The 11,264-nt window shown below is 41.6% G+C and overlaps 1 protein-coding gene across 2 annotated transcripts in view; it reads right to left on the bottom strand.

Annotated features, from left to right (window-relative positions):
• Positions 1–11,264, bottom strand: part of gabrb2a (gamma-aminobutyric acid type A receptor subunit beta2a) — a 35,405-nt gene that overhangs the window by 14,006 nt on the left and 10,135 nt on the right. For both annotated transcript variants that reach the window (XM_034121115.1, XM_034121116.1), the window contains exon 4: positions 4,196–4,416. In XM_034121115.1, coding sequence (XP_033977006.1) covers positions 4,196–4,416 — 221 coding nt within the window. The remainder of the gene's footprint in view (positions 1–4,195; positions 4,417–11,264) is intronic.

Raw genomic sequence — 11,264 nt, 5'->3', positions numbered from 1 at the left:
CTCCCACACACACACACACACACACACACACACACACACACACACACACACACACACACACACACACACACACACACACACACACACACACACACACACACACACACACACACACACACACACACACACACACACACACACACACACACACACACACACACACACACACACACACACACACACACACACACACACACACACACACACACACACACACCACACACACACACACACACACACACACACACACACACACACACACATCATATGTTTACTGTTTCTGCTTATTATGCAAGGTGTTAGCGAGACAACATCGCACCTCATAGCGTGACATATATATTTTATAGCGTTTAATATTCAAAAGAAAGCAATAAAATGGCGCAGGAAATTGATTTTTGAATAGACATGTGCACACAAGGTGTTTACCTAGTCAGTATTACGTGATTATTATTTTTTTTTTAGCACATATTAAAATCATGGCTTAATATCCCACGAAGCATTTCTGCTCATTAAGATTTAAGGTGTTCACCAGTGGTTGTGTATTGTACTACCATAAAGATAAGAGTACTCAAAGGAGACTAATTTAAAGAAGAATGATTCAAATCAAACGATTGGATATCGACACATCCTAACTTTATCTCTCTAGCGTAAGTCACGCTCCAAAAACACTGGCTCCTACATTTCCCATGATACTATATTTTCTTTAGAGAAAGTAACATTTCCTTAAAGGTGGGGTAGATCATTTTGGAGAAACCAGCTCGAGTGCGCTAGAATTTGAAAATACACAGCCGGAAAAAATCTGCCACTTCCTTACAGAGCCCCTCCTCCAACACACACGAACGCGCACATGACCAATGAGGGCACGAGATAAGTTTGTGCACAGATGGAAGGCTGACAGGCAGGTAGGCCATCCAGTTATTTTAGCCGGGCCGGCTAAAATGATTGGTCGTGCTTTTTACAGTACTACAGCTTCCGCAGATGACATTTCTTTATGGATTTTTTGTCAAAGCACTTAAGATATTCATTGCTATCGGGATGTTAAGAGCATTCCATGGAATATAACAAAAAGTGTATCTCGAGCCGGTTTCTCAAACTTACCTACCCCACCTTTAAGTAAATTATTACACCTTCAACTTTGTGCGACTTTACACTCTACTACATTTCAGAGGCAGATATTGTACTAAATATATATATATATATATATATATATATATATATATATATAATGATAGTAAAGATACTATTTCATTTACAGTAATACTACATTTGTTCTAAAGCTGTGTTTATTATCGTCGCAAACAAAAGACACTATCAATTCATTGGGATGCGTAAAGTAAACACAGCACACACACACATCAGTAAAAGCTTGCTTGCATGTTTATGCATTAGTCAAATCAATGTAATGATATAATAAATATTAGAATACCTTCCCGCAACATTGCCAACATTTGGCAACTTAAAGAATGGTTGAGAAACAAACAAACGTGCAATCACCGCTAAATGCACTTCAATACAGGGGCATCTCCTCTTGCACTTTATGTATCTCTTTTATCTTCTCCTGCACTTTATATGTCGTAGCTGCTACATTGTGCTGCCATGTGGTAAATGCTTGTATGCTGCTCATGCTCTTTCTGCATATCATGTATTTATTTTGCTATGTATATAAATGTCATGTTCTTAAATGTTGTATGTGAGGGACTACGGATGGAAACTAGCTCAAAGCTAAAATCCGGCATGTTTACGTTTTTAAAGCATTATTTGTTTTAAATGTTCATCAATGTGCACTGTCCCTCTTCAAATAAACAATTAAATGAAATGAAATGAAAATGTGGCTAATAATGAAGGACTGTATCTTTAGTTTTGATAATGCTACAATTACTTAACTAAAGGATCTAAATACTTCCTCCACCACTGCTGACCTTTCACGTTTAACCATGCATTATCATCTCACTTTCAGCTGGTCTGCTCTTGTTATTGATGAAACTGATCTATTAGACACTGTCTATCAAATTGTAATGATTGTAATGATTGTATGTATTACTTCATGAATTTTACTTAACAGACTATACGTGCGTTGTCCTGTTTGTTTGTCATGCTTTACTTTTTGTTATTTTGTTCATGTATGTATGAAAGACGTTGCTTTTGTCGGGACCCCCTTGAAAACGAGATGGTGCATCTCAAGGGGTTTATCCTAATAAATACATTTCTATACACACTGGTGATAAAGACTCAAATGAATTGATAGCCAAACACATTATGCCACGGCTATAACGGCCTTGTAGGACGTGTTTTCACATGTTAGCTGTTTTCCCGTGGAGGACTGTGGGTCTCCTCTCAGTTAGCCATTGCTTTCTCATCCAGCCAATCCCTGCTGCTGCTACCAGCCGGCCGTCTCTACAGGTATGTGTCAGCGTGCTCACAGCGCACAGGCATCTGGCCGGGCTGACTCTGACAGAAGCTTGTGTCTGGACTTGCTAGCATCAAATAAAACCTGGACCAAACCCACAAACCAAATAATGGAGGAGCCGGGAGGCACCAGCACTGACAAGGACAACGTATCTGAGGTAACAACCAACAACCCTCTGCTGCACGCACACCCTCAACTTCACAACAAAACTCTCCTGGCCTCCATTGCTTTTTAGACTGTTATGCCAAAATATGGGGCTTATGTAATTGAGTCAGAATGTTATGAATTACATTTCTTGACTGTTGAAACAAAATGTAGCGATGAATAATCTGGTGCAGTGCAGATACTTACATTTTTTAAGCAGTATTTGCGCAAGAAGGGCATCTCAGTCGAGAGAGAGAATGACTGAATGCTGCAACATCTTGAATTAGCAACAATAATCTCATCTTTTTAACAGGGACACTAATCTGAGATCATTTGCACACACCACACACGCACGCATGCATACACACAAACACACACACACAGATCAGAGGAGGCAGCAGCACAGTGATGGGCGGGCTGTGCTAGCCTGTGAAGTCAAACAGCAGCATCAGAACAAATACAGATCCAGTGTTTGAATTGAACTTCTACATTTTTGATTATGAGTTTTCAATAATGGATGACAGACTCCTCAGAGGCATCACAGTCCAACACCACAAAGAAATGTCTTGTAGACGGGTTGAAACCTCCCGCACAATCAGCCTCAGCTCGGCTGTTTGCTCCGCCCTGCTTTGTTATTGATCACAACCAATCCATTATTGAAATTGATGATGATCAGGGGATGTGAGAGGCTAAAACATTCTTCCCTCTGTTCACCGTTGTGTAAGGCTTTACTATCAGGCCTTTTTTGCATAGATGTGGCCATATGATAACATTGTACTCACTGAAGAAAGTGCTGAGATGTGAAAACACGCTGACAATCCAACAGGAAATAATGATCAGACAGTTAAACCAGATTTTCGAAAATACCCAACACAGTCTCTTTGTGTATATTAGCTGTAACTCAAACAAAATGGTCTTTTGTGCTAGAGGTACAATTCTCTAGTATTTCATTAGAAAACAGCCAAAATGCAATAAAGAATATTAAAACATTTACAAAACATTTACATAGTATTGTTTTTTGTCAGTCTATAGTAATCTCTTATTGTTCTTTTAAATAGAGTTTCAGTTTGTCACTGCATCATGTTTAAGTTGTCCAAGTTATTCAAGTGAAGATGCAACATGTTAATTGCGCAACGCTACAGAACAAAGGTAGGCATACTTATTTCAATTATCTTTTTCCAAAATCTAACCACATAAGTACGGCATGTAAACCGTATGTATTTGAGAGTGAAACCTAACGTTGAAGATGCACTTTCTCGGGTGCAGGGTGCCCCTTTCTGTAGCTTTACAATGGTAGTGAAAACAACCTTTATTTCATCTTTATTGAACTGCTCATGCTGCTTGAGCCGTCAATTTTAAACAATTTTGCTTCGATCCAGGACCTCAGCTATTAACTTGATGAGTATAAAATGATAATGACCAGTAAGAATGATGGCAAAACCAAATAATAAGAGCCAAGTTGAAGAAATATCACATTACTGTATGTTGCATCATGCCGAGCAGAAAACTACAATATTTTAAATTCAAAGTTTGAGTTAATTAAGAGGCTCCGCTCTGATAAAATTACACATAACTTAATCATGCCTTGTGATCAATCCACTAATGGTCATGACAGACTATGAAGGGCAGGGGTAAAAGGCTTACCTGAGTCCATAAAGCACTGTGCCGTCCGGGTGCAGACGGATCATTCTGTTCTTGACGGTGACGCCGTGAACGAAGGACTTCTTGTCGTTTAGAAAGTAGGTGTCAGGCACCCACAGCGAATCCGCCACTCGGTTATCCAGCGTCAGGTTGTAGGCGATCTCGGAGTAGGACAGACGCTTGTCCCGCCAAGCCTGCTGGAAGTACATCGTCAAGGTGTAGTCCTGGAGGACAGAGAGGGGAGTCCATTAAACGAAGCCACTTCAAAGACAAACTGGTGACAATCAATAACGCTGACAGTATTTCAACCACGGAGCCAAAAATACACTTTCAACAAAATGGACTGACAATCTTTCAGGTGCTTCCCGTACGATAGGAATATGTTTTATTTCCTGTATCCAGCAGTGGTGGGTAACCAATTACATTAAGTCAAGTACTGATATTCTATTCTATGCCACTTTATACTTCTACTTCACTTCACACACAGACATTTTGGACTTTTTTCTCCACTACATTTAATTTAAGTTAGTTTTTCCCTAAAAAACACGTGCTTACATGATACTATCAATATTGCAACTTTACTATACTATCAATATAGGCTTTTTTTGGTTCTCTTATGTTGCATTAAGGGAGTATAACTGCATTTGGATGTGACAAATAACTGACCTTGAACATTTAGCCTTTAATAATAATCAACCCAAAAGTAAACAAAGTATCTAAGTATGATTCCACATTGACAAACCACAACAACAAAATGCTCTTACATGTATTAATCACTAGTATTACTTTAACTCTGCAACAGGAGAAATTCTGCACAATGTATACTTTACATTTTGAAGCTTTAACTACATTTTGCAGATAAAGCTTTTCTCCTTTTACTTAAGTACCATTTCAAACTCAGGATGTTTTAGAGCATGGTATTTCTCAGTACTTCTTTCGCACCTGCCACCATCATCTCAACTGGGAAACACTTCTAGCTCCAGCAGCATGTCACCCCTCACGCGAACATGACTCCACAGACGTGTCGTAGCACGTGGTGTGGACTCTGCATAGTGAGAAGGTCATCCGAAAGGTCGTCGCGGTCTGAAAGGCCACGGCCTGTACTAGGGGCCATGGTGGCTGGGGTTGGGGGGTTAATATAAATATCTACTTCCACTTTGATGCTACTTTCTGCTTTTTAGATTAAGACGCTAATGCAAGCAAAATCCTTTATTTGCTTGGTGTTGTTTCTAATTCTGCATACTAAACATCCAGAAAATACTAAGATTAGGGCTGTGTATCAGAACAATCAAATTAATCTGTAACTTGTTCTCTTTGTGGCTAATTAATGATAGTCTAGATTTGAGTGTTGAGGTGGAGGGAGAGGATTTAACCATAGCTGTACAAAATATTTAAAAAAAAGACAATAACTCTAACGGTAAGTGAAAAGGCAACCATTTGAAACAATTACCAAATATATGACAATTATCATTAATATCTTTGCATCCCAACCCCCCTAACTGATAGGGGAGAGTTGTCCACATTGGAAAAGCGTCATTAATACTGTTTGTTTTTACACATGCTCAGAGATGTAGCAGTAAACTGTATCTCCTCCTCCTCCCTCTCTTTTTCATTTTTCTCTGCTTCTCACTCTTAAAAAAAGACTTACACCCACACAGCCACAGTAAAACACAGCACTGCAGTTGGATTTGCTCTGTTGCAGTGTATTGCAGTGCAATCGATGAGTAGGAAAACAAATAAAAAAATACGGCCCGTGAAACGAGGCCCTTGAGCATTTACACTAGGCAGCCATCATCATCACTTATCGCCATGTGTGTTTCCAAGCCAATTTTTTTTCATATCATCACACATTATAGTGACACTGCAAAGTAATAGCCACTTCTTGCTCTTAAACTCTTATCATTCATTGCATGCAGTGTGCACGACCAAAGCACTGCGTAAAAAGGGCATCTAAAAATACATGAGCTGCTGCCATGTTGATTTTTTCAGGAGTGAAAAGTCAGACGAGGACGGCCGCATCCTTATCCTGTTTTACAAGAGCTCCCACTGAACCCTCCTCTCCACTCGCTCCCTCTCTGTCTCATTATCAGCCTGTCGATCGGATATCGCTATCACCTCTGGGATCGTTAGCTGCTGCCTGCAGACTCCCTATCTTCACTACCATCCTTCGCCATGTTGATGAAGAAAGCAGCTACAATCCTGTGAGCGGAAGAGGCTGCTAGCAGAAGCTAAACCTCTCTGTTTTACAAAACTGAGGTTAATACTCTTAAAAGGTAAACAATCTGAGCAAAATGAAGCAGAAAGTATTTATCAGGGTGGTCTCTGACTTTCAGCAACAATCTTTCACTCCTATTATTTTCGATCCACACAATTTTTTGATAAACCAGGAGCAAATTTTACATTTTGGTGCATAACAAGGGCACTGAGTGTGTCTGGTGCATACAGAGCTTTTGATATAAATTAATTTGAATTTAAGATAAAGGACTGATTATTATCATAATTACATAAATATGCTCTTTAAAAAGAAATACATCTGAAAGATCCCAGAAAAACTGGGAAATGCCAATCCCAATTACAAAGAGTCAAATATTCCACAAAATAGATTTGTCCGACCAGCAATACGAAATCCCCAAAAGTTCCAATCACAATGATATCAATCCTAGAAAAGCCTAATAGTTTTAATATTTAAGAAGATGAAACTTGATGAAAATCGTTCTGCTTAATAAATACCTCAAGAATAACGGATTGTCATAAAGTATGGCATTAATTATCTTTTGATGGACAGACTGATGGATTTCTTGACTCATAATCTCAGCACCAGAAGGATTTTTAATTATTGGTTGTGTCGAAAATAATTTCCTTGTTCCCTCACTCAATAGCCAAATCAATTGTATGTGTATAGAGTACTATCACAAATCACAAATTTGCCTTAAGGAGCTTTACAATCTTGACAGCTATGACAGCTTCTATTGGGATAAGAAAAACCTCCCAAAAAAAGTCTTAACAGGAAGACATAATGGAAGAAAGTTCAGGAAGAGCTGCAGAGGAGGAATCCCTCTCCCAGGACGGACACATGCAATGCACCTCATGTACTGAATGGACCAAAATAGCAACATTATAATATGTAAGTCTGTCACTACTCTTGATATTAAAGATAATCAGTATTTTACAGCAATAGTGGGAGGTAAAATTCGAATTTTTAAATAATAAGAAACGTGTTTTGCTTATATTAAAAGGTAGGGTATAGGTAATTCACTTCAGAAACACTTTTTGTTATATTCCATGGAATGCTCTTAACATCCCGATAGCAATGAATACTGTTGTGTTCTGATATACTCCTGCCAATAGGGGGCGCAGTGTAACCAGAATAACATGTTGAGAGAATAATGGCGCATTTCCACTACACGGCCTCGCTCGGCCTCGCTCGGTATGGCTAGGCCTCGTTAGGCCTTTGGCGCGTTCACACCGGAGTACTTTTCCCACAATAGTTCATCAGAACTCAGATATATTTGCGTTCACACCAAAAAGCCCCCTGAACTAAATTAGTTCATCAGAACCATTTTTACCCCCTTTTCAGTCCCTGCTAGAGAGCAGGGACTTTCGTGGGAGAAAAAGGTTCCTATGTCTGATTGGCTGGGCGGAATGCAAACCACGCCCCGTAAAACTCCCAAAAGGTTTTGTGAAGCCGCCATTTTATTATCCTCGCATTAGCATTATTAGCATTAGCATTAGCCCAGCGCACAAACGCAGAGAGAATAACTTATGGCAACACAAAAGAAAACATGGGAGCGGTGGAGATGAGGAGGTGTCGGCGTTCTGGCGATTTACTCGGAAGGCTTCAGTAGAAGCTGCTGGGAGTCCCATCAGCTTCTACTGAAGCCAGTCCCCAACTCCGGGGACTTCCGGCCGGGGACTTCGAGTGGCAGTATACACCGTGAAGTTGTTTGCGGCCTGCCATTAAACTCAAAGCAGAAGAAGAAGAAGTGACGTCAGCGGCTTCATTTGGCTAATCCACCCCCAGGAACTCATTGCGGTGTGAACGCGATCTGCTTTAGTTCATCAGAACTAAAAGAGTTCTCATGAACTATTGTGGGAAAAGAACTTGGTGTGAACGCCCCTATTGTTAGGACTGGCTCACTTTGTGGCGCATTGCCATTACAGTTTAGGAACTGGGGTAGTATCTATAGTAACGCAGTGTAGGCGGAGCCGTGACGTCATCTTCAATGAGAACCCCAGAAAACCAACATCAGCCGTTAGCTGTTAGCACTCAAGCTCACAGCTCCTCATATCTGTTCAGAAACTAGACAAAAGTTAAACAAGTACAAACCACAGACTGCCTGTGTCATGGCGAATACAGTCGCTGATTTATTTATGTCTGTATAGGCCGTTGTTGTGAGTGTGGACGGTCGGAGCATACACTGCGTTAGCTTAGGCGATCTCCATTTAGACAACACGCATTTTAAAAGTTTTTTTGCCTGCCGTCTGTCTGCACGCTTGTCAAAGCATTAATTCATGCTTTTTACTAACCGGTATCAGTATGTTGTTACTTCGGCATAATTTTGAAACGTGCATTACAATTAAATCACGGTCAAATATGTTCATCTTGTTGTAGTTGTAGCCCCCTTGCCAGCGATTCTCTCTCTAGTTTAGCAAACTCAGCCCGACTCAGCCTGGTTGTTGGCCGGGAAAGAACCTCGATTTTATGGGGCCAGAAAAACTGTGAAATAGTACCCGCTAGCCGGTACTACGCTAAGTGGAAACGCAACCAAAAACGGGCCCCGCACGGCTCGGCACGCTTAAAGCGAGCTCCGCGCTGTAGTGGAAATGCGCCATTAGTGTATGCCCGGGAGTTGATGCTGTGGCGGTTAAGCATGAACAACAGTAAAGAGCTTAGTACCCGTATCCTCTGTCACGTGCTTCATTAATGTCTTTTTACTAATACACAACAAATTGGCGACGAGGATGGCCGTGGCTTCTACTCCTTTACCTCCCACTTTTCTTCAGTGTCCGGGAGAACCGACTATGCCATTTGGAACATGGCTAAAAATGTTTGAAAACTATCTGCTAGTGATCGACGTGGAAGGAGCCAAGTGGCCGGATACCCGTATACGTGCTCCAACAGTGAAGTGCCTGTGAGAGAGATCAGCGCGCCAAAATGGGAACAAAAACGTCCCGCTGCAAGTAAACAAAGGAAAGGTGAGAGAAAGTCTGAGCAAGCACGAAGATGTTACAGATGTGATTCAGATAAACATATGACCAATTCCACACAATGCCCTGCTACAAACAAAATATGCAAATCCTGTGGAAAAACTGGGCATTTTGCCAAAGTGTGTCGTTCAGAACAAAAACGTGAAGTGAGGGAGGTCGTTATTCCAGAACTGACTGTTTTATTGCTGAATAATACTGCCCCAAAAGAGAAGAAAATAATGTGCACTGTAGATTTGGGACTTTCTCCTGCTAACCAGTCATTTGAGATGATAGTAGATACTGGTTCTTCAGTGTCACTGCTGCCTGCTCATGTGTACGAGACCTACTTCAGTCACATACCATTGAAACCTACAAAGGTTCCTCTAGTCACATACTCAAGACAGAGAATCCCAGTACTAGGGAAACTGCATTTACGTGCATTCCATGACGGAAATACTGCCTCAGCTACCCTTTTCATTGTGAAGTCAGGTTCAATACTGCTGGGCCTGGACCTGTTTGAGGCACTGGAAATGGTCATCATGAGAAACAGAGTGGTACTGAAGTCAGAGCAGACAGTCAGAGAGATAACAACCCCACCTGCAACTCCTACTACACCGACACCTACTGCATCTGCGCCTGTTAATACAGCTTTACCTATGGGCTGTGTTAGGAACGTTGTACACAAAGTAAAAGTGAAAGATGATGTGAAGCCTGTGCAGCAGAAATTGAGAAGGCTTCCATTCTCAGTCAGAGATGCTGTTTCTGCAGAGTTAAAGCGCCTTCTTGATGCTGACATCATAGAAAAAATAGATGCCTCTCCCTGGGTATCACCGATCGTTGTGATTCAACGAAAGAACTCATCTAAAATAAGGATGTGTACAGACCTCAGGGAGCCTAACAAGGCCGTCATAATGGATTGCTACCCCATTCCACACATGGAGGAGCTCTTCTCAGAACTCAGAGGAGCTACCATATTCTCAACCCTCGACCTGGCTAATGCATACTACCAGCTTCCACTGCATGAGGAGAGCAGAGATCTGACTGCTTTCATTACTCACGAGGGACTCTTCAGGTACAAGCGAGTTTGCTATGGGCTAGCATCAGCACCCTCAGCGTTTCAGAAGATGATGTCCATGGTGCTGAAAGATGTACCTGGAGTGCAGGCATATCTGGATGATATCATCGTTTACTCCTCATGCCGTGCTGAGCATGAAACCCGCCTGAAAGCAGTACTGTACCGACTGCAGGAAGCTGGACTAAGTCTTAACACAGATAAATGCAAATTCTACCAGGACAAACCAACGTAACTAGGACACAGCATAAGCAAGGAAGGTCTGCTGCCAAACGATGACCACATTGCAGCTATTCGGGATGCTCCATCACCCAGTGATCCAGTGACTCTCAGGTCTTTTCTTGGCCTAACATCGTGGTACTACGCAGAGCTACATTCACATGGACTGATGAGGCACAGAGTCGTTTCCAGCAGGTTAAACTACTCATCACAGACAGTTCATCACTTGCTCTTTTTGACCCGTCACTGCCCACCATAGTGTCTACAGATGCCTCAGACTATGGCATAGATGGAGTGCTGACACAGATACATCCTGACAACACTGAAAGAACAGTGGCATTTGCTTCCCGCTCTCTTAGTGCTGCAGAGAACTAGTACTCTGTGGTAGAAAAAGAAGCTTTGGCCTGTGTGTGGGCTGCAGAGCGTTGGAGAACCTACTTGTGGGGAACAAAGTTCACCTTAAGGACTGATCACCAAGCTTTGACCACACTCTTGGCTACAAAAGGCATGGGAAGAGCTGGTATGAGAGTAGCACGCTGGTCTGCCAGGCTACTCTGCTTCAACTACGATATTGTCTACAGACCCGGTGCTCAG

Source organism: Trematomus bernacchii, unplaced genomic scaffold (genome assembly GCF_902827165.1).
Source record: "Trematomus bernacchii unplaced genomic scaffold, fTreBer1.1, whole genome shotgun sequence".
Lineage (NCBI taxonomy): Eukaryota > Metazoa > Chordata > Actinopteri > Perciformes > Nototheniidae > Trematomus > Trematomus bernacchii.
The sequence above is the reverse complement of the archived record's forward strand: the minus strand, read 5'-3'. Positions and strand labels throughout refer to the sequence as shown.